The 26,989-nt window shown below is 34.7% G+C and overlaps 1 protein-coding gene across 4 annotated transcripts in view; it reads left to right on the top strand.

Moving 5' to 3' along the window:
- The window catches only part of Pof1b (POF1B actin binding protein), a 76,984-nt gene that overhangs the window by 22,377 nt on the left and 27,618 nt on the right, over positions 1–26,989 (top strand). For 2 of the 4 annotated variants that reach the window (XM_051142470.1, XM_051142469.1), the window contains exons 4-7: positions 1,860–1,940; positions 11,341–11,442; positions 16,030–16,203; positions 24,958–25,088. In XM_051142470.1, coding sequence (XP_050998427.1) covers positions 1,860–1,940; positions 11,341–11,442; positions 16,030–16,203; positions 24,958–25,088 — 488 coding nt within the window. The remainder of the gene's footprint in view (positions 1–1,859; positions 1,941–11,340; positions 11,443–16,029; positions 16,204–24,957; positions 25,089–26,989) is intronic. The other 2 variants (XM_051142471.1, XM_051142472.1) reach the window with 2 other exon arrangements.

Below are 26,989 nucleotides of genomic sequence, written 5' to 3'. Positions count from 1 at the left end.
TGCCTGCAGCATGGTTTTATTAGTGTCTTTGATCATATCAAGCCTGAAGACTTCCTCTGAAAGATACTACGGAGGACCAAAAACAAACAAACAAACAAACAAACAAACAAACAAAAGAAGCAAGCAAGCAATGGAGATCTTTACAATGAATTACATGGCTCAAGACTGCATCTGCTTCATGTTCCTAGAGAGTACCATTGTGGCTGCCTAGTGCTGATTTTGTGGTGGCAGCATGCAACTCATTACTTGTAGCAAGTAGGTGAGAATTCTCAACCTCCTCAACATTGGGTTCCCGATTGAACTCTCTTACACAGTAAAAGTTCTGGTGTGGATTATCTGGAAAGTAAATTGAACTATGTACAAGAAGGTCCAGTGTCTAAAAATAGACACAGACATAAAGAGATTTATATGATGAATACATGAAAGAGTTCCACAAAGCCAGCAAGTAATAAAGAGACTAAGAGGAGGGTGAGGAGATACCTTTCCTGATTTTTAGACACAAGTACATTGTGCCATTCCTCTGATCTGCCCTCACTTACTTTTTATGTGCATATTTGCATATACTGCATAAGTTACTTTTATTGATTACTTTAGGGGTATGCACAAGGCCAGAGGGTTTGCCATCATATCCTTGTGATGTATTGAGACTGTTCATATCCTTGGAAATACTCTTAGCAGCCAGATGGGCAGATGGGTGGGTAGATGAGGACAACAGAAAACAAAACAAAAATCCCCAAAGAGCCTGGAAGCTATAGTCATTTGATTCACACTTAGATCCCATATCTCTAGGAGAAAAGAAATTGACACCATAAACCTTATGTGTAGTTTTTATATACAACTTATTTAATATGAATTTTATTTAAGCTTAACTTTTTATCTAAACATGCCAATCGCTAATCACTTTGAGGAAGGGGATTAATAAAATGAAGGAAAGGGAAATTCAATATGAATTTCTTAAAAATAAATACCTTTGTGAAGAAAACCACTTTAAACCAGCCATTATGTAGATTCAAGACACCTTGCTAGATTTTCAGTTTTCCAAATTCTCTTACCCAAGACTGAGTAGGAAGGAGGGCAGCAAGTGAGAATTTTTAGAACAATTCTGAGGCCTTCCTTTAAACACACTTTAAAATAAAACAGAAATATAATGCTATGATTCTATTCAATTTACATGAACAGTAGCATTTCTGCTTGTGTCTTAGACGGTCCAGAAGACTGCAGAAGACTCCAGGAAACTTAGACAAACAAATAGGAGCAACATGGTTTAAAAGTGAAAAGAGAAGCACAATAAGAGGGAAAATAGTGTACTTCATTTAATTTGTTTTTGCACCATTTAAGCACTTTTCCTCTAATCCAGTATACCTCCAGTATGAAAATAGAAAAATGAGTTAGGAACAGGAATCTTGGAAATGTTAATTTTTAATATTTTATGAAAGAAAAATACCTCCATTATTTTTGTAAAATATTTATTGAGTCCTTGGGTCTCATGAATTAATCAATCTTTAGAAGTAGGGTAGAACTTAAAAACAAATAAACTATTAGTTCTTATAAAACCTTTTCCTTGTCAAACTCTAGTAGAAAATAATATATAATAAAAAAAATTAAAGCATAGTAAAATGTGAAAATATGATAAAATAAAAATTAATATAGTGTAATTACTTACAACAGCACTGAACAAATGTTGCTTTTCAAAAGTACTTTCAACACTAAAGTTAAATAAATTATAAAGTCATATGTCATTGTTCATAAAAGTGACTATATAATGTTCACTATGAAAATTGTTCCTTATTATTGATGGCTCTAAGTTACCAAATAATGATAATCTTATGTATTTACATGGATTTAATTTTTCTTCACAGGAACTCCATTCTCCAACAGTGAAAGTTACTACATATCCACAAACCACCATTAGGAGATATGTAGTACAAAACCCTGAGCAGGTAAGGTGTCTCTTTTTCCAGTGGCTAAGTAAGTCAGTTACTAGATCCTTAAAAGTAGATTACTGGCCTGTCTTCCAGTTAGAAAGTTCACATCTAACTATTAATATAAAACTATTTTTAATTTCACGTAGCTATGCATCCATATATTCTGACATACCAAAGCAAAAGTTCCAAGTAGCTTGTCTGTTATAATATTTTCATTTCTGTAGCCCCACCCTTGCACTACAAGGGACTTTTGTACACTTTGAACCAGAGCAAAACGGGACAAAGGTCTTCACAGGCTTCCCATAAAAATCTACCAACCATCAGGAATTGGAAGATTTAGCTTATTTGAATTTGCCTTTCAGATGTATATTTGGAAAAAGAAAAGTCAAAGTTAAAAGTTCAAAAATATGTTCATACGCTTGTAGCCTGTGATACATGAAATAGATGCATGCATGTACCTAGAAGCAAGCTTTTTAAAATTACATTATTATATTTTTACTAAGATAAATAACCTTGTCTTACAAAATTATTTATGTGCTGTCTAATTATAGAAGAAAATTAAGAAAACATTTTTCTAAAATAATAAACCTTCCTTAATGTACACACACACTTCTGTATCATACATCTAGAGTGGCAAGAGAAATTTTTTTTGTTTTAAAACATCAATCTCACAGTAGGAAACACTGTGTATAAACAGAGATATGACATTCTTTCCTTTACTCTCTATTTCTCCATTATAACAAGAAACAGTCTTTCCCTCTCCTGAAAGGTTGAGTGTTTATTCGATCTGTAGAAAGAAAAGGGTTAATGAAGACTCTCATGTTTGTTACTAATCTAGACAGTGTGCAGGTTCTACTACTCTCTAGTCTACAATAAATCTACTTATTAAAATCATGTTCTCAAGTCTCCTTATCTAAGGAAGCTGCTAGCTGTGCATGCATATCTGTGTGGATTTCTGTACATAGATGATCTGAGTAAGGAGATGATTGCTTTGGATATTTGCTTGAGTTTTCATAAATTTATGTAAACATTCAAAAAGGATGTGATTATAGCTAAAGCAGTTGCCTTCTCCTTCTTTTGCATAATCAAATATTTAAACAGCAAGCCTCAAAACAGGCAAGGTGGCTGGACAAGGGGCAGTGAGGACAGCCTCAGGGGGAAAGTATTTTCCCTTTGTCCCTCTACAGCTCCCCTTCTCAATGTATGTGATGAGAGTTGAATATATACTATCTGATACAGCCTATACTATTGGCTCCTTATAAAGGCAGAATTTCTGATATGTTTTGTACTTATATACATCTAATCTGCTTTTTTACTCACTTAGTTGCTGTCTTTATACTTACATAGGTATATAATCTTGTATCTGGTAATGTGATGTGATGTGTGTGTGTGTGTGTGTGTGTGTGTGTGTGTGTTTATTTGTATCCATGTATGCAAGTACATGTGGAGGTCAGAAGTTAATATCAGATGCCTTCTTCAATCATTACCTTTTTCTTTCTTTTTCTTCTTCTTCTCCTCCTCCTCCTTCTTTTTCTTCTTCCTTTTCCTCTTCTTGTAAGCCTATCAAAAAGGTTTTTTAAAAATTAATTTATTTACTTTAAATCCCTCTCATAACCCTCTCCCTCCTATCCTCCCTGTCCCATACTCCATCCCTTTCCCTCTCCCTCTTCCCTATTCCTCAGAAAACGGAATCCCCTCTTTACTCACTCTCCCCAGCTTATCAAGTCGAATCAGGACTGAAAATGCCTTTTTTCCCTGTGGCCTGGCAGGGCAGCCCCTCTAGGGGAAAGTGATCAAAAAAGTAGACACCTGAGTCCATGTCATAGACAGCCTTCTTTTCCCTTACTAGGGGTCACACATGAAGCCTGAGCTGCCCATCAGCTACATCTGTATAGGGGGTGTAGGTCCAGTCTATGCAGGGTCCTTGGTTGGTGCTTCAGTCTCCCATAACCCCTTCTAGGCCCTAGTTAGTTGCCTTTGCTGGTCTTCTTGTGGAGTTCCTGTCTCCTCCAAGTCCATTTCTCCTACCCACCCCCAGCTTTCCCACAAGACTTCCTATGCTTTGCACAATGTTTGCCTGTGAGATTAAGCATTTGTTCTGAAGTGCTGTTGGGTGGAACCTCTAGAGGGCAAATCTGCTAGGCTCCTGTCTTCAAGCATAGCAGAGTATCTTTATTAGTGTCAAGGGTTGCCTCTTTCCATGGGGTGAATCTCAGGTTACACCAGGCATTGGTTGGACATTACCCCAGTCTCTGCTCTATCTTTATCCCTGTACTTCTTGTAAGCAGGGTAAATTTTGGGTTGAAGATTTCGTGGGTGGCTTGGTGTTCCCCCTTCTTTTTGAGACAAAGTCTCTTACTGAAACTGGAGCTCGTGGGTGAGACTAGGCTGCCTGCTCAGTAAGCTCCAGGGATCTAGTGACTTTATTTCCCTACGCCTAAGATTACAGGTATGATACTAGGGCCCAATTTTTAATGAATGCTGAACATCCAAACTCTAGTTTTATGCTTACACGACAAACACTTTATCAACTGAGCCATCTCTCCAGCTTGGAACTCACGTTTTTGTTGTTATTGTTGTTGTTTGTTTGTTTTGTTTTTGTTTTTTTCAATTTGTTCAGTCTACATCCCGATTATAGCCCCCCTCTCTCATCGCCTCCCGGTGCCACCCTCCCTCTCTCATACCCTCTCCCTCCCTCCCCTAAGGGGAGCCCTCCTCCCCTAACATCTGACCTCCGCTTATCAAGTATCATCTGGACTGTCTGTATCCTCTTCCTCTGTGGCCTGGCAAGACTGCCCTGCCAGGCGGAAGTGATAAGTGTGTGGAGGCCAAAGTCCACATCAGAGATAGCCCCTATTTCCCATATTATGGGACCTACAAGGAGGCTGTGCTGCCTATCTACTACATCTGAGCAGAGGGCCTAGGTTCTTGGTGTATCATTCTCTGCAGCACCCGCCTCCTCTGCCTGGATTGATTGGCTTGGCTCCATTGGCCTCCTTGTGGAGTTCCTGACCCCTCTAGTTCCTTCTATTCTCTCATCTCTTCCATAAGACTCCTTGTGCTCTACCCCTACGTTTAGCTGTGTGTCTCAGTATCTGCTTGGATCTCCTGCTGGGTAGAGTCTTTCGGAGAACCTCTGTGGTAGATTCTGTCCTGTTCTTTCTTTGCAAACACTTCCAGTGTCTATTCTATTTGTCCTTCTGAATGAGAATTAAGCATCCTCCCTAGAGTTCTTCTTGTTATTTAGTTTCTTTAAGTCTATCTATTATAGTGTAGTTTTCTATATTATTTGGCTAATATCTGATTATAAGTGAGTATATACCATACTTGAAAACATAATTTCATTATTCTTGGGAAAATTTAAGTTCTTAAGTGATGCAAGAACACTAAGTTACAAAGTAACAAAGTTGGAAATGGATTTGAATAATGCAGAAGAAAAATTGCAAATTAATGACAACTCATAATGGACCTTAAGTGAATACCAGATAAATTCTGTAGCTACATATTTACTTTTATACTATATTGTTTATAAAGGCAACAATGTTAGAAGTATATGTATAAGTAAGGACATATTAATAACATCGGGTTAACTTCTCTAAAAACTCATTATCTCAGGCTTGTTGAACTACAAACATTTTCTCAAGAAGACAAAACAGAAAAGTGAAGAAAAATAGTCATTTTAAAAATTTGAACTCTGTCCTTAATTGAGCAATAAAACAAGTTTCAAACCACATGCTTTGTATATAAAAATAACCTAACTGGTTTTGCAAAAATAGCTTTAATACTCTGTATATCCATGTTTTCTTTTTAAGTGTGTTTCTTATGTATTTTGCACTTTTAATTCTCTCCAGGAGAAGATGTAGTTTAATTGCAATGTTTACAATAGGTTGAGGCTCTTAAATAGTAACCTCATTCTCTTTCACTTCCTAGCTTTTCTAAGCTTTATTCCTTCTTCTTGGGATTAAACTGATATCAATCCACTTCTCTAATTATAGTTCCTTCTGTCTCTATTCAGTTCTTTTTTGTGATTGCTCCTGATTTTTTTTATTCTTGATTTGTTTTTATAGTCATAGGATTTATGTATGCTGATTTATTTTTTATGCAAAATGAAGAAAATGCATTCATTTCATTAGTAGACGAAATCCAACTGATATTTATCAGTTTCGTTAAGTTTCTCATTGTCATGCTACAGGTATGGAGAAGATACTGTACAGCAGTGGTTCTCAACCTTCCTAATGCTATTTTCAATTCAGTTTCAGTTACTGGTGTATGTGAGTGTATCTGCACGTGGGAAGACTCACCTATAGATGGATAGAAGGGTGGTGTCTCAGTTCCTAATACCCTCAGAAACATGTGTTTTCTGTTGGTCTTGGGTGACCCACAGGCTAAGAACTGCTGCTCTATAGCCTTCAAATAGGCATAAGGAAATAAGGCATTTTTCTTAAACCAAAGGTGCTTACATTTTCTTTTAGGGTGGGAAGTAAAGCATATCCACAAATAGGCATGAAGATACATTGTAAATTACATGGTAGGGCAGGTGATAGTTACCAGTGGATAAATGCAAATTGTCGTAGTTTTCTCTTTCTGTGACAAAATACCATGACCTAAGCAACATAAAAAAGAAAGCATCTAATTTGAGGCTTGCTTACAATGTCATTGGGTGAGTAAATAAGCATCATGGTGGAGAGCATGGCAATAAGCAAGCAGGCATGGTGCTAGAGCATGGGTGAGAGGGTATAACTAGGTGCGGCCTTGCCCTGAGGTTAACATTACCTTTATTACATTTCTCCTTATCACTCATCACAAACTAAGGCTCCACCATTACATTTCCTAGTGCTCTTTTTCCTCTTTTTTTGCCCTGCTTTCTTTTTCTCACTGCAGATCTGCAGAAGAGAGATAGATCACTCATAAACATACAACATAATCAATACTTAGGCTGTATTCAAATCTCCTCTGCCAACAAAACTAGTCTGAATCTCTTCAGTTGAGTCAAGTCTCAGGCAGATTCTTAGCACAACAGCAAAATGTGGCCACGTTCTTTGCTAAAATCTCTCAGGAATGGTTGTTAGCCTAGTTAATACTGTTTACCTCTGAAACCAGTTGATCTGGGCCTCCATAATCCACATTGCTCTGAGCCCTATTGTTTTTCAATATCCTACAAAAATGGATCATTAAGCCCCACTTACATCATTCAACCACTTTCTAATCCAAAGTCTCAAAGTTTTTCACTTTCCTCCAAAAACAACAAAGACAATAAATAAATAAATAAATAAATAAATAAATAAATAAATAAATGAAACACTATGGTTAGGCATGTCATGGCAATAGCCCACTCCCTGGTACCGACTCCTGTTTTAGTTGATTTTCTATTGCTGTGATAATACACTATTAACAAAGCAATGCTAAAAGAAAGAGTTTAATTTGGTAGTTCATGGTTTGAGAGGGTGTGTTCATAGCCATCATGGTGGGAAGCTTGGCAACAAACAAGCAGCTATGGCACTGGAGCAATAGCTGAGAACTTAAAACTCATCCATAAGTGCTAGACACACACACAAGCACACACACACACCCACACACAGAGGGGGGGGCACTAACTTGAAATGGTATGGGTTTTTGAAATCTCAAACTCTATCCCCAGTGATACACCTCCTCCTCCAACAAGGCCACATCTCCTAATCCTTCTGAAATGTGCCACTAACTGGGGACCAAGTATTAAAACATATGGACATAGGGAGCAATTAAACACCACACTGCAGTTTGACTAGAGGTAACACATTTGTTGTATGTGGAAAATGAAGAAAAGATTTGTTTTGACATGTAATGTATTAGTACAATTAATATGATCTTAGAATCGTTATATTCATGAGGATATTAAAATTCAAACACGTGGGCTTTGCTCAGGTCTTCACAAGTTCTCCTTTTTTCTGACACAGAATCTTGGCATAGTTTTAACAAGATTTAATAACTTACTGGTTAGGGAGGATGACAGAAAAAAGTTAAGTGTGGGCCTAAAAGCTTGATAAGTGGACACATGGGTTATGATGACCTAATAGAAAAGTTTAAGGCAATTGGGGGAGAAGTTGGTTTATTAAAGGGGAATAATGTGAGGTCTGCTTGAGCCATTGGTATCTGAAGTACATAATAGAGAGGGTACCTAGTGCATATTTAAAATGACACTGCTAAAGGTCACATTTGTGACATTAGTAAGAGGGTTGGTACCTAAATTTTATCACCAAGGTGAGTGGGATTGCTGTGAGGTAATGGAGAGGGATCTGTTTCAAGGGAACCAAAAGAAGGACCCAATGTAAGAAAAGGTCCTCTCGGAGAATGTTGTCAAAACAGAATAACTAAAGCAAGTAGAAGAAATTATTGACTAACCATATCAAATTAACATAAAGCCAAGAATAGATATTAGAATGAGCTTTGATAGTTAAGAAAGTGATGGTGGAATTTAAAACAACAGTTTTAATATGCTTTTGGGAACAAAATCCAGTTGCAGGAAGTTAATGGGTGAACTTCTCAAAGGGAAGTGGAGGAAATAAGTGCAGGCAGTGCCTTTCTGAAATGGATATTGTTCAAAGCCAAGAGAGAAGATATCACTAGAGGAGAAAGCTGAATCTTGGAGACTCTGGAAGATTTTTTTATAGATAGAATGAATCAGTAATGGTGAAGGATAGTGATACAATAGAGAAAAGAGACAAGTGAGATACAATTCTGAAAGAGAAAAGAGGGGTAAAATTCCAGGTACACACAGAGATGAGCTGGAAGAAACAACAAGAGTAGTTTTTAATAGTACTGTAAAAATGTGGTGAGAGCACATTAACTATGCCATCTTGATTTTCTCTGTAAGGAAAGGGGTGAGGGAGCATGAGGATAGGGTTTATGAGAAATAAAGGCTTTAGAATCACAGTTATAGCATCTGATTAATCCAAGTATGATCACAAAGCTTGAAGGTGACACTTGAAACTGAATTAACTTGAACTTGTAATGAACAAAGTTTTATTTTAGTTTCAAAAACTGTTTCTCTATTATAGTTTTGTGGCCTGGGAACATTGAAATGGGTGTCGGGAATTACATACTTTGTTAAGTGTGAGAACTACTGCCAGAGATTTTGAAAGTAGCAATTAAAGTTATAACATCAATGGTTTTGAAAACACCTGCTAATTTTTAGGGTGGATTTGGCACCAAATCAAATGTGTAGACCGAAGAAAAGAAGATACCAAAACAGTGAAACTGTTGAGCTCCTCAACTGCTAAGAACTCTTAACATGCTGATTTATTTTTCTACAGTAGTTATTCATATGAATGTTTCATTTTTACCTTTTTATAAATTTGGTAAAGTGATAATCTAAATTTGGATATGTTTTTATTGTCATTTCAATAGGAAAACCAAAACACACTCTAAAGAGAATCAGTAGTTCATATATATTAGCCATCTTTCTTCTTGAAAAAAACTAATGATAGACAAAGATGTAAAATTAACTACATTTCACAGAGAAGAAAAATTTCATATTCATAAATTTGTTTTTATTTTTTAGAAAATTCTAAATCACCAAGTGTTACTACCATCCATTCTCACTCAATAATCTGATCTTCTATTATGGAAAATTCAGGGTCAATAATTTCTTTGCACTCAAAACAGTCTATATTATATAATTTAAACTGATATCCTAGAAATATTATAACAAGATTCCCTAAGAACATCTTAATATATTAAAAATCAATGTACACAAAAAGTAAAGATGGATGGAACCTTAAGATTATTTCACTTGATGCAGGATACCCTGCTTGTACTATCCTTGTGATAAGCATAAGGAAGTTCAGAGATGGCTAATGCCTTACTTACCTAAGAATCCACTGCATATAGATGGAGAAAGAACTGCAGCTTTTGTTTTATGCCACCATACCTTCCTTTTTCACTCCTCCTGCTTCCACTGATTATTTCAAGTTAGAGTCAATGAATTTGTACCATCTATTGATGGCTCAAGCATTTTCGTGTTCAGTTTCTTACTAAGTTGCTGAAAATTTATCCCTCTGATTTGTATGGTTGTTTTTTCTGTCTTGATTCTCAAACTTCATAAGACTTTCCTAGTTCTAATTTGGGGAGGATTTTGGGGGTGAAATTTGGCAGCTTTATCTTTGTTCTTGTTTGTCTTCCCTCACATTTTGAGCCGTTGTGTTATTATTAACCAGAACTTCTAATCTGTTCATTGAGAAATCTGGATCTGCAGACTTGAGCTACATAATTTCTTTTCTTGTTAAGAATCAGTCTTTTGGGCAAGTTACTTTAAGAACTCAGAGTAACTACAATACTTTTCGATCAACAATATTTGCTGTATAATAGTAATTTCATCTACTAGAAGTACATAAAAAATAAATGAATCCAATATTTGTGTTGTGACAAATCAATTAACAAAACAACCTAGTGACTGAAATTAAAATCAGAAGAGACATACTGGGCATGAGAGCATTCACCTTTACTCTCCTGACACTTGGAGGCAGAGGTAGGCAGACACCTGAATTTGAAGCCAGCAAGATCTGCATGATGAGTTCCACAGCAGCCAGGAAGTGCTATAGTGAGACTCTTCTTCAAAAAGAAAAAAAAGTGCGGAAAAAAGAACATGATGTTTACTACATTTGTTTTGGACCGTTGTCTGAATTTTTTATTAGTCTTTCAATCTAGGACACATCACAGGCGTTTTTTGTTTGTTTGTTTGTTTGTTTTTTTCATTAACTGACATCTTCTAAGCACTTGGCTAATGCTACAGTAATTTAGTTGATTACATGGAGAGACAGTGGCTCTTAAACCTTCTGCTCTGTTCTCAGTACTCAAAACATATATTGGACTGAGAATCTTAGCCTTGATCATCATCACTAATAGGAACTATACACTTCAATGACATGCAAATAGAGTCCTAGAAAAATACTTTAATGCAATTCTGCCCACTTTATACTTTAGTAGGATTGAATTATATTTATTCTAAATTTCTCTATTAATTTCTTTGCATTGAAAGAAACCTGCCCATAATCCCAGTTTGAGTGATGTCGACTTCACCCCAGACTACCTTAGAAGAAGCTTTTGTTGTGTCCTGCCTTAGAGACAATGGAGTCACAGCAGCTCAAACCCAGTCTGCTTTGTACTTCTCACCCAGAAAATCAAGTGTTAGCTTTCCTACTTCCTTCAAATCTCTCCCTAGAGAACTAGTAAAAATAGGAAGAATTCAAATTTTTCTCATTGATAATGGACTGTTTTTAAAATCATTTCTTTCTCCTGGAATAAACTTATTGAAGAATCATTCCATCATCTTCCTAATATCTGTTACTACCACAGAAGCTATTAGATACGATTTCTTTGTTGGAGTTCCTGTGAAAATAACACCTTTGAAATCAAAATATACTATTTTATCTCTTATTAGGAACCATTGTCCCCTTTCCTAAGAGGAGGTCACTTCTTCCCAGTAAACAATGTAATTTATGAAAAAACAATAAGAAAAGTGGAGAAGCTAAATACAGATCACGTAAGTAATCTTTTGTTTTAAAACTTGTACAAATATAAAATTTTGAATTATGATTATTTTTTTGGTTTTTTGAGACAGAGTTTCTCTGTGTAGCCTTGGCTGTCCTGGACTTTGTAGATCAGGCTGGCCTCGAACTCACAACAATCCACCTGCCTCTGCCTCCCAGAGTGCTTGGATCACAGGCGTGTGTCACTGTGCCTGGCTGAATTATGAATATTATAATTGTTGAATTATGAATATTTTAATAGAACTGAAATAATATTCAATTACCAAGTACCTGGCAATACCATTGTGAGTTGTGTAGTATGTCATCTTGTCTATGGTCCTTCATTTTATCCTTAACATTTTTATATTTATTTTATTATGAAGCACATTATACTGAAAGGGAACCTAAAGTCACATAAAAGGTTAATTGTAGAAACTGAACTTAATATGTAGTATATTTTTCTGATAAATATATATATATACTATTTAAAAACTAGTTTACAAAATATAATTTAATGGCTATAATGTTAACTTCATTATTTTAATATGTTCAGATTTAAATGACATTATGTATTAGCAGATAAGTAAAATATTCTGAAACGTAGAAAGTTGAAGCTTTAAGCCATATGTTAGTTGGGAGGTTTACAGTGCAAGAATTGTATTGTTTCATATTTCTTTTTCTTTCTTTCTTTCTTTTTTTTTTGGCTTTTTGGCTTTTTGAGACAGTGTTTCTCTGTGTAGCCTTGGCTGTCCTGGACTCACTTTGTAGACCAGGCTGGCCTTGAACTCACAGCAATCCGCCTGCCTCTGCCTCGGCTTCCCAAGTTTTCGGATTAAAGTACTGCATGAGACAAGACAGTATCCTTCTGTAACTGTCAGGAAAGGAACCCTTTCGTTCTTAGTTCCACTTGTGGCACCCTCAGGCATTCTTTTGATGGCATAATAATAGCATTCCTACCCTCGATTATTAAATGGTGCTCTATATGTGCATCTTCACATTGGCATCCCTCTGCATGAATGTCTTAGTGTAAAATTTTCTGATTTTTATAAAGACATTGCTCATATTGGGTTGGATCTCATCCTAGTAACCTCACTCTAAATTGACTCTATTTGAAAAAACCATATTGAAAAGAAAATGCTATATCTCTGGAAGTTATATCACCACCCTAAATTTGGAGTAGGGTGAACACTTCAGTACATAATAGGCAGTTAAATATTATAAAATTGATTTGGATAACAGAATCATTTTTCTCATATATAAATGAAGCACTCTTAAAATGTATTGGATTTTGTTTTAAAATTTCTTGGCATGAGAAAATACTCTATTTTTATAAGCACTTATTGGCAGTTGTTAGTAGACTTGGAGGAAATAGCATGCTATATATCAAATCTTCCTTATTTGATGCCCAGTAAAAATGAAATTACATAAATTTTCAGAATGATAACATCAAGATGTCTCCCTTTTGGTTTTCTTGTTAAACTGAATAGTGCCTAAAGTTTTGGTGGATTAAACACAAGTGTTCCAGAACAGCCCAACATTATGATGTCAAGCAGAAAAAAAAAATCACTACATGTTTCTGATATTCTGAGTAATATTTTCTAAAGCTATTAATTTACATTTATATATAATATTAAACTTGGCTATCTAAAATGATAAGTTTTACACATTAATTAGTAAGTGGAATGTGGGGTACATCATTTACACTGCTTTCAAGTTCCTGTCTTAAAGAGAGTGAGCACTTTTACTTCTTTATAGCCTCTAGAATACAATGTTGACTATATCATATATTGTCTTACCACCCAGGCAGCTCAAACAAGAAGGAGATGTTTAAAGAAGACTGCTTTTTCTTTTACACTTTTTAAAATTAACTCATTTATTTTACATCTCAGTAGTTATCCCAACCCTTGTATCCTCCCATTCCTACATCCCTTCCATTTTCCCCTTACTCCCCTCCCTTATGACTGTGACTGAGGGGGTGACCTCCTGCCCCTGTATATGCTCATAGGGTATCAACTCTCTTCTTGGTAGCCTGCTATCCTTCCTCTGAGTGCCACCAGGCCTCCCTATCCAGGGGACGTGGTCAAATATGGGGCACCAGAGTTCGTGTGAGAGTCAGTCCCCACTATCTACTCAACTTTGGAGAATGTGCTGTCCATTGGCTAGATCTGGGTAGGAGTTCAAAGTTTACTGCACATATTGTCCTTGGCTGGTGCCATAGTTTGAGCAGGACCCCTGGGCCCAGATCTGCCTGTCATAATGTAAGAAGACTGCTTTTGCTTACTTTTGATATCACTATTTGACTGTGCTCATCTTTTTTTAAACGAATGATTTCAATGGTTTGGGAGTTTTAAAACTGCCATGTCAGTTGTCCAAAGTACAATTACCTGTGCCAGCATAATTTTTTGTTTTGTTGTTTTCTCTGTGATAGGGGCTATACCACAGCATGCTGGGTAAAGCCAAGGTCCAAATAAAGCTATTTGTTGGCACTTGTCCAAGAAATAAGAAGCCTCTATAGTAAAAAGTTAGTAAAGTAGTGCCAGTTCCAAATTATTTATCTCTTCAAAATATTTATATTTTTATTATATCTAAAGAAATAACATATGAGAGATCATAACTTGGTTATTCTGTGCATTAAAATTTATACTATGATATACTTCAAAATATGATCAGCATATGTATATATTACTTTAAAATAATGACTTCAGTAGTGAAGTGTAAGAACTGGAGCTATAACTCAGGGATTGTGTGGATGATGCTCTGAATGACCTTATCACCAAGACTGAAAATAGTAAATACAATTCTTTTTAAATTTCCAGCACTACATGGTGACATTTTATAATATAAAAGAATAGATAATATATCTATCTGTCAAATTTTACCAAAGCTGATTAAAGCATATGGTTAGTTTTCTAAAGTGTAAATATCTCAGTGCTATCATACTTGTAAAATGAGTCACATTTAAACAGTCTAGAGAAGAAATGACAAGAACTGATTCTATGACCTTTATATGTCTACCAAGGCAGTTCCTATTAATAATATTTGTTTCTTCATGTATTTTCTTTATTTCAAAATATTTATACACATAAAAATAAACTCATACAGAGTAAGAAGTTTCAGAGTATAAAAAATATTTAAAGCAATACAAATTATATTAATGGTATTTGGCTTCTCTATCTGGGTCTTCATGTCTCAAGTTTTTGTTTCCAAATACCCACTCTTGGAAATTTATCACTCTATTTACAAAAAAAGAGATTTATATATTTGTAATATATGTGTGTAGATTATTTTACATGTTAAATCAGAGGGATAAACTATTCTATTCATTATTCTATACTTTGGTATTGTTTTCATCTGACATAGTTTGAAAATTGTTGCATCTAAGAGTATAAACCATTGAATTACAACTTTTTACCGTTAAAAAGAACATTTACATTGTATTTATACTTTCAAACTTGACTATGTGTGAGTGAATGTAACATTATGACTAAAACCTGAGTGTTTTTCCTTTGAAATCAGGTTTTTAGCTGTCTTTTTTTTAAAGCAGAATAATAACAACATACTAAAGAAGTGTTCAAGTATGTCTGAAGGCCTCACAATGGATATACATAAATGCTAGTTGTTCACTGTATTTCTCAGAAAAAAAGTCATGACATAAACTAGCAGGTGAAATAGATTGGGTTTAAAAGAAAATTCCAAATTTTTGTGCAGTCAATATAAATGACACTTACATCCTTAGAGAACCTGAGGAACAAATCATGAATTCTAGTCACAATTTTGTCAAACTTAGTTTTGCTATTAGAAGTATATCATCTGACTTCTGTCATCATTGAGAGAGTACTATTTCTATGTTCAAAGTTAGTGAGATAAATGATAATAAAACTGAAGTTTATGATGACAATAATGTTATAATAATAATAATACATATTTATCTCTCACTTCTTTGTACTACAAAATTTACAGATGATGCAATTACTCCACACAGCAACTCAATGGAAGCAATATTTGAATAAGCATGGTAGGATTAGAGAAAGGGCTTACATTTTCTAGATCAAAAGCACTAATCAGTGGTTTTCAAAAATTTTTAAAAAGCTCTTTCTCAAGTTTCATAAGCATGAGGTCATTGCCTCCCCAACAGGGATACAGACAGATTTCCTGATATTAAAAATTGCTGTGTTGTACTTTTTCCTAATTTTAAATTCTTTTTAGACTTTTAGCATTTTAGGACTATTATGTAATTAGGTGCTGGAGTACCTATAGAATCCTAAAAGGAAGCTTAAATTATTCATAATAATTTTAGAATTAAGTACAATTAAATTATTAATTTAATTAGAACATGCAATTTTAGGTCTACTTTGGGTAAGTATTTTGATGATCAGAACTGCTGTTTAAATAAAAGCAAAATTCAATAAAATTTTCTGAATGTATAAATTAAAAATAATACATCACTAGTTAAAGTTACAAATTCTATATCTAATTATTTTGTGAAAGACTTGTTGTGGTTCTCAAATTTGTTTCCAGTCTTTTCTTGATTTGTAGTCACTATGATTATAGGCTGCTATTTTTGACATGTGTATATATATATATATGTATATATGTTTTAGGAATGTTGTCCTCAAATTCAATGCCATCATCATGCCATCCAACAACCCCAGATCATCTACTCTCCACATTGTCAACAATCCCAGTCGAGTCATCAAATCCAATGTATAACAGAAAATGATTCAAATATTGGACACGAACTCTGCCATGGTGGGCCAAGCCAGATACATGAACAGGTAAGATTAATCATCTGAATACCTACCAAATTAAATAAGTTTCTGAGCATGTCTTGTGCATGTGAGTATCTTAACACTCACATTAAATTTTTATCCAAACATTGAGGAATTATACCAGTGGTATTTGTGTTTTTACAATATTTTAAAATAACTCTCCAGACTCCTCTCAAAAGACAAAATCATTCAGGTTCATTAATTAAATGTATAAAGTTATAACTTGAATCATGAATATTTAATTGTAACTGATAACTGATCCTTAGAAATGAGCTAAACTGTTGTTCAGCATTACACATTTTCATGCGATATAATATTCAAATGAGCAATGAATTACAAATGCTGTCATCTGAGACGATTGCTAATGGTAGCATTTCACAAGCTGGTAATTAGTTGCTGTATATATATTCTTTGAGACTATACTATACTAATTCAAGTCAGACTATGCTTTTAATTTATTGTGTATTATAACAAAATAGAAACCAAAACTTAGTTGCTAAGGAGAAACCTCCTTGGATACAATCTTGAGTGACTAATTTATGTTATGAAGATGCTGAAGTCTTGTAAACATCTGCTGCACAAGTGATAATAGGAAAAAATGATTTTCTTCGATCTGGTAAAAACTAACAATAATGACTGAAATAATGGAGAATCAGAGGTCATTTGTACTTACAATTTCAAATTGGCCTTTCTCATAGACATCTCTTAAATGATAAAAGAATTAGAAAAAAAATAAACAAAGTATCTTCTACAGGAATTTGGGTTATTTTGTATTAAGTATACATAGAATTATTTCTCAATAATGATACTTAGAAACACACACTTTGGTCATATTGATAAAAAAAACTAGAAATAATTTACAATTCATATTTTTCCAATACTAAAAAAATTGCTAAAATGATCTTTTCTCTGACTTACTGCATGGAGACATTAGCCTCTAGAATAGTGTGTGAAATTTCTTATGTACATGGATTGGCAATGACAAAAATAGTCATGTTATTGGATTAAATCACTTGAAATTGCTATTTTATATGTCATAATTGGCCAAATAGTCATACCTCTGTGTGGTTCAATTTAGTCTTTAATTTTACTTTGCCTTAATTTCCTTTAATAAAATAGAGGGACATAAAATTTAATGCAAAGCAAAATGTTGTCGTCTTACGTAAGAAGGAACAACGTATTTTGAGAGCAAAAGAAAGAATAAATTTATTTCAACTGGGAGATCAAGGATGTGGTGAGGTGGGAATTGAACTAGATTTTGAAAATTGGGCAGTATTTCCACATTTGATATCATGAGACAATGGCCAAGAAAGAAAAAAAAATCACACGAATAAAGTTACAGGTTTGAAAAATTGAAAATTGAAAAATAGGTATTTTGATAGGGATTGCATTGAATCTGTAGATTGCTTTTGATAATATAGCCATACTTACTATGTTAATTCTCCTGCTCCATGAGCAAGGAAGATCATTCCATCTTCTCAAGTCACCTTCAACTCTTTCTTCAGAGTTTTGAAATTTTTTTCAAACAAGTCCTTCACTTGCTTAGTTAGAGTGACTCCTAAATATTTTATATTGCTTGTGGCTAATGTGAAGGGTGTGGTTTTCCTAATTTCTTTCTCTGCGAGCTTCTCATTTGTGTATAGGAAGGCTACAGACTTTTTTGAGTTAATTTTGTATCCAGCTAATTTGCTGAAGGTGTTTATCAGACATTGAAAGTTCAATTCTGAACTTCATATGGAAAAACAAAAAACCCAGAATACCTAAAACAATCTTGTACAATAAAAGGTGCTCTGGAGGAATCTCCATACCTGATCTCAAACTGTACTATAAAGCAATAGTAATTAAAACAGCATGGTACTGGCACAGCAACAGGCTGGTTGATCAGTGGAATCAAATCAAAGACCCAGATATGAATCCACACACATATGGTCACCTGATTTTTGACAAGGAATGGAAAAAGGATAGCATCTTCAACCAATGGTGCTGGTCTAACTGGAGGTCTATGTGTAAAAAAATGAAACTGGACCCATATTTCTCACCTTGCACAAAACTCAAATCCAAGTGGATTAAAGACCTCAACATAAAACCAGAGACACTAAGCCACTTAGAGGTAAAAGTGGGGAAGAGGCTGGAACATATTGGCACAGGAGACAACTTCCTGAACAGAACATCAACAGCCCAGGCCTTAATGTCAACCATTAATAAATGGGACCTCATGTGGCTGAGAACCTTCTGTAAGGCAGGAGACACTGTCAAGAGAACAAAGCGACAGCCTACAGACTGGGAAAAGATCTTCACCAACCCTACATCTGACAAACGTCTAATATCCAAAATATATAAAGAACTCAAGAAATTAAACACCACCAAACCGAATAACCCAATTGAGAAATGGGGCTTGGAACTAATCAGAGAATTCTCAACAGAGGAATATCAAATGGCTGAGAAACACTTAAAGAAATGCTCAACCTCCTTAGTCATCAGGGAAATGCAAATCAAAACAACTCTGAGATTCCATCTTATACCCATCAGAATGGCTAAGATCAAAAATTAAAACAACACCACATGCTGGTGAGGATGTGGACAGAGAGGAACATTCCTTCATTGCTGGTGGGAATGCAAACTAGTACAGCCACTTTGGAAATCTATCTTGTGTTATCTCAGAAAACTGGGAATAGGGCTCCCTCAAGACCCAGCTATTCCACTCCTTGGAATATACTCAGAAGATGCTCCAGCACACAACAAGAAAATTTGCTCAACCATGTTCATAGCACCCTTATTCATAATAGCCAGAAAACAGAAACAGCCTAAGTGTTCATCTGTAGCAGAATGGCTAAAGAAACTGTGGTACATATACACTATGGAATACTACTCAGCTATTAAAAACAAGGAATTCCCGAAATGTGTGGATAAATGGATTGAGCTAGAAATGATCATAATGAGTGAGTTAACCCAGAAGCAGAAAGACTCAAACGGTATATACTCACTTATATCTGCATACTAGCCCAAAGGGCATGTCCCACGAAAGCCTTCACTTACCAAGAAACTGGAACAGAGGAGAGGACATCCTATTGGGAATCTAGATGAGAGAAGCATGGGAGAATAGCAAAGTAGAAGGATCCAGAGGGTCCTAGAAACCTACAAGTAGAACATTATGATAGGCAGATTTGGGCCCAGAGGTCCCGTTCAAACTAAGGCACCAGCCAAGGACAATACAGGTGGTAAACTTTAAACCCCTACCCAGATTTAGCCAATGGTCAGAACATTCTCCACACTTGAGTGGAGAGTGGGATATGACTTTCTCACGTACTCTGGTGCCTCACATTTGACCATGTCCCCTGGAGGGCGAGACCTGGTGGCACTCAGAGGAAGGACAGCAGGTTACCAAGAAGAGACTTGATACCCTATGAGCATATACAGGGGGAGGAAATCCCCCTCAGTCACAGTCATAGGGGAGGGGAATAAGGGGAAAATAGGAGGGAGGGAAGAATGGGAGGATACAAGGGATGGGATAACCACTGAGATGTAACAAGAATAAATTAATAGAAAAAAAGAAAAAAAAGAAAGTTACAGGTTTGGAGAAGTACATTTTGTGTTTCAAGGTTAGTTAGTCATGCGGTAGGAAGATAGCTGAATGGGTTTGCCATGCAAGCATGAGTATCTCAGTTCAGATCCCCAGAACTCTGAAGCAGGCAACAATGTGTGCATCTGTAATCCTAGTGCTTCTATGGCAAGATGAGAGGCAGGTAGGAGACTCCTTGGAAGCACTCAGGCCAGATGGACTGGTGTATGCAGTGGCAAAAACTTAAATGATCTTTTCTGAAATGGGGTGGAATGTAAGGCACTCCTCTGATGTCTAAATGCGTGAAGTGGCACATATAGGCCTCATTTACATACATGAGCCAGCATACATATCACATATATTCAGATACAGATGCACACACAGTACAGAAAAGAAATAAAATAGAATAGTTTTTTTAATAGAATGGAAGGTATGTGATAGGAAGTACTTGTTAACATGGTTCATTAAGGCTAGCTCATGAGGTACTAAAAATGTTAATATGAAAACAACTTTGGGCTATATACTAGATAGTAAAGGTTTTAAATAGGAAAGTACCAATAAGAATACTACTTTAGAGGGTTATCTATGGCAAGTAGACTAACATGGTGCTTAATTTTATTCTCATAATGATCAGATTAGAAAGCTATTACTGACTTTTTGTTCATAAAAGGAAACTAACATTTGAAGAAGTTAAGTTACTTTAGAGACATATACAGCTAGCATAGTTTAGATCAAAATTTCATACAAAAGGTACAAATATTCTGACATGAGATATATTGGTGATATAGACTAGATTAGCTTCAGAGTAAGAGCTAGTTTTATCCCTAGCACTTTGCATTTTAAATTATTCATTTTAATAATATAAAATATCCCTGCAACATTCTCCTTAATTAAATTTTGATAGTTATATCTACCTCACAGAATTGACAGAAAAACTAAAAGAAATACACTTGAGAAATATCTCCATAAAATAGGAAGAAAAAGGAAAATGTCACGGTGGAAATTTTTTGAAAATAATAAAGCCTAAATTAGATTAATGATGGAAGGAGTAATGTAAAAGACACTTTTCAAAGATGGAAGCACTATTATAGGATTCAAAATATTAGCTATAAGGTGCATTGATATGCATTTACCCAGTTAACTGATAATACATATGACCAGCTGATATTATTATCTACTTAAAAATACCAAGAAGAGACTTGATACCCTATGAGCATATACAGGGAGACGAGGTCCCCCTCAGTCATAGTCATAGAGGAGGGGAGTAAGAGGAAAATGGGAGGGAGAGAGGAATGTGAGGATAAAAGGGATGGGATAACAATTTAGATGTAATATGAATAAATTAATAAAATATTAAAAAAAGAATTAAAAAATAAAAATAAAAATCATCATCATCTTTAGGTACCTAATATATTCTTTCAGCTTCATTACTTACACTATAGTTTGCAATTTCAATGTACCTTTGTGAAAATACGAAGTACATTTTTATATACAGCTTTTCCATTTGATTGGATCTTTATGAGGATAACCAGGAGGTGTACAATATACACAAAGGAAGGTCTTAGTATTCACATGTCCCTTGTAGGTCTGATATATCAGAAGAGTCTCCTGAAAGCTTGTGTTTGGAATCCCAGCTCTGGGGAGGGGAAGATAGGAAGAGTTGTAGGGCTTTCTGACTAGGTGTGAGCTCTGAATTCATTGAGAGGCTCTGTCTCAAAAAATGAGGTGGAGAATAATTGAGAAACATGTTAATATTGGCTTCTGGCCTCTGTGCACATGTGACCACTCCAATATGCATATGCACCTGAACCTACATATACAAATGTGGTTCATAAGGAAGACAAATAATTATCTATAATATGTTAATGAAAAAGGTGTGAAAACAATTTAAGATAATTGTGTAAGAATTCAATTAGCTTTATTAACTGGCAAGTTTTAAGTTTTAGTTTTCATAGAGATAGAGAATCTTGAGATATATTTGTAGATACAGAACAATTAATTCCACTATTGGTAAAGCAAAGAGTATAAGCATTTAAAGGTTTTATATAGAATACTATTTATTTGTATATGGCAACCTTAGAGAAAACATCTTTCCTATCTTGGTGAGTCAACAACTCTGAATGTAAATCAATGTGTATCATATCTTATCTCTATCAACCTAAAAAAATCTATCTAAACATAAACACATCTTAACCCCTACACAACTAAGCTTAAGTGTAAGACTAAACTATCTGGTCTTTAATCCCACCAGAGACTTGAGAAGGAATAAAATTAAATATCTGAGTGACAAAACACTATGAATGTAACATTTATATAATTCTTAACTGTTTCATGGTCCTTCTTGCTGTATGTAGTTTATTGTATGTATGTGTAATAATATAAATGTATATATAAAAGTAAAATTAAAAAGAATATTATCTATATAGATCTTTGTATACAACTTCTAATTTCCATGACATAAATATGTTGTATGATATTAATATTACATGATAATTCATCCACATCATGATTTCATATAAAAGGCTTCTTACTGTTTAACAGACTTTTACTTCTTTAGGGGAGCAACTCCATAAGGTATACAGCCAAGATAACTAACATTGTGGAATATTCATCCAGACCTTATACATAGAGGGAAGCTACATACCACAAGACCATATGTGGAAGTCAGAGGACAATTTGTTAGAGCCTGTTCTTGCCTTCTAACATGTGGGTCCTGGGGATCGAACTCAGGCCATTGGGCTTGTAGGCAGGTGCCTCTATCCACTGAACCATCTCCGTGGCTCTGATTTCTTTGTTTCTTCTGATTAGCCTTGATGATTTTGAACTTGAGACACCTGAGTCATCTGCCTAGGCAACTCATTCTGACTTTTAAAAAATATGAATCTACACTCCTTTTAAAGTTAAGTAAAAGCAGAGAAGTAAAAGCAGAGAGGTCACACGAGTAGGAGGGATTTCAAAGAAGGACTATGGCTCATGAATATATATTTCTTTATAAAGCTATATGAACATGTACTGTGATTTGTATCCAGAATTTATTTTTTGTTGGTCAATGTTTTATAATCTAAATTTTGTATTATAGATGTAGTTATGAGTGCCCATTCTTACTTGCTATCTGGTCCTTCCATTTGTCTCATATGCCCAGACTTCTAGGGTATTCAGCAGAGATGTTGAAAATGAAGTATCAGTCAAATCTAAACTACATATCTCTTCATCCCTTGTTCAATATTAAGACAATATAGAGTATGACCTAAGCTATTGCTCTCTAGGCAGTGAATCTTTGGATGATTGACAAGGTAGGCAACAGCATTAGAAAGATTAATAGCAAAGAAATGAAGCCAATAAAGTATGTCTGAGGACAGTAGTCATGGTAATTTTTTGTCAAAGAGTTGAAATGCCCCTAGGTCAATAATTTTTTTCATTTAACCCTGAGCTGCCTTTTTCCATGTCTGATTGCCTACATACTCAATTAAAATAAAAAGTGAAGTATTAGAAAAAATGCATAAAGGCCATTGGATTGAATATTTTTTCTTAGTCTAACTAGTTTAATATGCACGAATAAATCAATGGACTTTCATCAAAGTAATAGGAATTCTTTTATAGTCAGCATTATTACAATCATTCACATTTTATTTACCCACAGTAGGCAGATAGGAAAGAAATTTTAGGGGCTTGGAGAGATGGCTCAACTGTTAAGAACATGTAGTGTTCTTGTAGAGGACCTGAGTTTGATTCCCATCATCCATATTAGGTATGTCACTACTGCCTATAATTCCAGCTCAAAAGATTTGACAATGTCTTCTGGCCTCCAAAGGCACATGCAGATTCCCCCCAACAACACACATGCGCATGCGGGCGCACGCACACACACACACACACACACACACACACACACACACACACACACACATTATAAAATTAAAAAATTTGGTGATAATTGAAAACTCTGATTTATTTAGTTATTTATTTTACTGTTTCATGTAAACAATTACATTCAAATATTTAATGTTATTCCAGAAGGGATGGAGTACACTAAGGAAATAAGGCCCTATAAGCACAGCAGTATCAACACACACATAAACTCACAGAGAATGTGGCAGCATTCAGAGGGCCTACAAAGGTCTATGTCAAATGGGATTCCAATGTTGGGAGAAGACATGGGCACAAGCCCCCATAGCTAACCCAGAAGCTACGTATAATTGATAGGCACTCTAAAGGAGTCTCAAAGGTGATACAAACCACTCTTAAGGCCAGGCCCCATACCCAGTAGTAGATGGCCAACACAAAATAGATTCAATGGCTTCTTTGTAGGTTCTCTGTCTTATGAGGTTTTAACAGGGCGTCTCTTTTGTTTTTCCTTCTTCTTCTTCTTCTTCTTCTTCTTCTTCTTCTTCTTCTTCTTCTTCTTCTTCTTCTTCTTCTTCTTCTTCTTCTTCCTCCTCCTCCTCCTCCTCCTCCTCCTCCTCCTCTTCCTCCTCCTCCTTTCCCTCCTCCTCTACATTGCATGTCATTACAGATTATACGCATCTGTTTTTATGTTTTGAGGGGATTTCTATGTGTCCAAACAATCTTTTTCTGTATCTACATGTATATCTTATGTTTTTAATTTGGCTCTTTCTCTTCTGTTTGTTTTGTCCTAGTCTAGTTTGCTATTTTTTTAAAATTTATTTGTTTTATTTCATTATTATTCTTTTTAAATTTTTATTCAATTAATTTATTCAGATTACATCTCAATTGTTATCCCATCACTTGTATCCTTCCATTCCTCTCTCCCTCCCACTTTCACTCTATTCCCTCTAAAAATGCATGCTTGTTTTCTAAGGAGAGACAGAAAGTGTGTAGAAGGCAATGAGAGAGAAGAAGTAAGAAGAAATCTCAGAGGAGTTGAGTAAAGGATAACCATAATCAAAATATATTGTATAAAATATCTATTTTCAATAAAAGAAAGAAAAAACTCAATATTACTCAAGTTTCAAGTTTTTATTCACTAGAGCACTTAGAACTGAGTAAAATGAAAGTTAAAATATCTCAATGTGGGTTTTTCCTTGCAAATCCTCTCCTCCTAAAAATACACACATCTGATGCATAAAAAAATTCACTGGCTTGATTCATATGTTGATTTTAATATTTTTTATTCTTTAAAATTTTATATCAATATATCTGTCAACTTAGAAATTTATAATTGCACTTGATATTTGCTTCAGGTGATAATTCAGGATGATGGCCCTGAAAAATTGGACCCTAAATATTTTGGAGAGTTGCTTGCTGACCTAAGCCGCAAGAATACAGACCTATATCACTGCTTATTAGAACACTTGGAGAGAATTGGAGGAAGGTACTATAGATGTATTTTTTTATCTTGATGTTGCAATTGTCAAATATTTTAGTATACTTTTATAATTTTTAAATTAGGCATTTAAAGATTATTTTTGATCTGCATATGTGTATGCCTCCATGAGTTTATGTATAAAACATTTGTTTGGGTCCCCACATAGTCCAGAGGGGGTTGGATAGCCTGAAACTTGAGTTATACACAGTTGTGAGCTGCTCAGCACCATTTTGGGAATGAAACATGGGTCTTCTCAAAGAGTAGTATGTAGCTCTAACCACTAACCAATCTCTCTAGCCCTCAAGATAGTCTTTTTGAGAAAGCATGTTCAGGTTCAGAGCAGAACACTGGTACTCTTCCTGAGGAAATAGGGTAATTACATGAGAAAACTGAAAAAATGTTTAATTTTAGAAGTTAATCATGCTGATTGTGGTGGCTTCACACCGGTGATCCTTACCTTCATTTTGAGGCCATCCTGGGCTATATATCTTATCTTGGCAGCTAGTGCTATATAGCAAGACTATATCTCAAAAAAGTCAAAACTAAACAATGAAGAAGAGTTAGTGTGCTTTATAAAAATCAACAAAGATCTCATTAACTACTTTAAGATCAGTTAAATAATTCTGAATATCTTCTTTTTGAATATATTCTTTTGTAATGTACTTTTATAGCAAAAACTAGTACTTGGAAAAGTAACTAAATAAAATGAATGTCATGTTAACAAGACAAAAGATAACAAATACTGGTGCAGATGTGGGGAAGAAAAAAATTGAATATTGGGGTAATTTACACTTGTCATTATGAGAAATAGTATTGTGGAGTTTTAAAATAAAAACTAAAGCTACCATGCGACCCAGAAATCTGACTATTGGGTATATAATCAAATTAAATGAAATGAATATGTAAAATACACACCTTCACTGCCATGTTCATGATACTAAGGAATAGAAATTTAAAAACAAGCAATTTCATAGAAAGTAAGAGTAGGATGGGCATTGCCACAAATTTAGTAAAGTAGATGGGTCAAGATGGAAATTTTATTCAATGTACAATGGCTGGATGAGGGTACGTTCTATTGTACTATTACAGAATGATGATTATAGTGATAAATACCTTTAAATTCCAAATTGAGAAGAAAGATTTTCAGTGTTTTCCTCATAAAGAGAATAAGTTTGTCTAGGGGAGGGAAAGAGGAAGGGATGGTGGGAATGGAAGGATGTTAGTGAGAAGGTAACAATTGGGATGTGATGTGAATAAATTATAAAATCAAAATATTAATTAAAAACAAAATATGTTAGATATTATAGGAATGTTTAAACTAATTTGAAAATTGTACTGTTTACACATGGATGTAAATATCACTTGGTGCCTCATAAATACATAGGGTTCTATGTGTCAATCACAAATATTTGGGTTTTATGAATTTTATGAATTTTAACATATTACATTTATGATAGAATATATGCTGACTACCAATACACCACTATGTGTATGTCATTGATGTGTTCTCAATTTATAATTTTTATCCATAAAAAATTATATTAAATATATATATCACTATATTAATTTATATAGCATATTGTATGTAAAATATATTGTGGAGGATTATATATTTCTAAATAGAAAACTGTATCATATAATAAATAATATGCAGCTAGATATTTAAATACATACATTTACCTTTTTCTGTGTACATGTGTGTACCTGTATGAGTTTATGCGCACCACATGATTACAGGTGCCTCCACAGATCAGTAGAATTTGGATTTTCTGAAATAGGAGGGGAACATTCATTTGTTATTATGAGTTACCTGATGCTATATAATGGTGGTCAAAGCATGTATGTGGCAACAAATTAAAAATAATCTAGAAGATAAAGGAATGTCAATAGATTTTTTAACTCAGATT

Source organism: Acomys russatus, chromosome X (assembly GCF_903995435.1).
Source record: "Acomys russatus chromosome X, mAcoRus1.1, whole genome shotgun sequence".
Classification (NCBI taxonomy): domain Eukaryota; kingdom Metazoa; phylum Chordata; class Mammalia; order Rodentia; family Muridae; genus Acomys; species Acomys russatus.
Note: the sequence above shows the minus strand (reverse complement) of the source record. Positions and strands in the feature narration are given on the sequence as shown.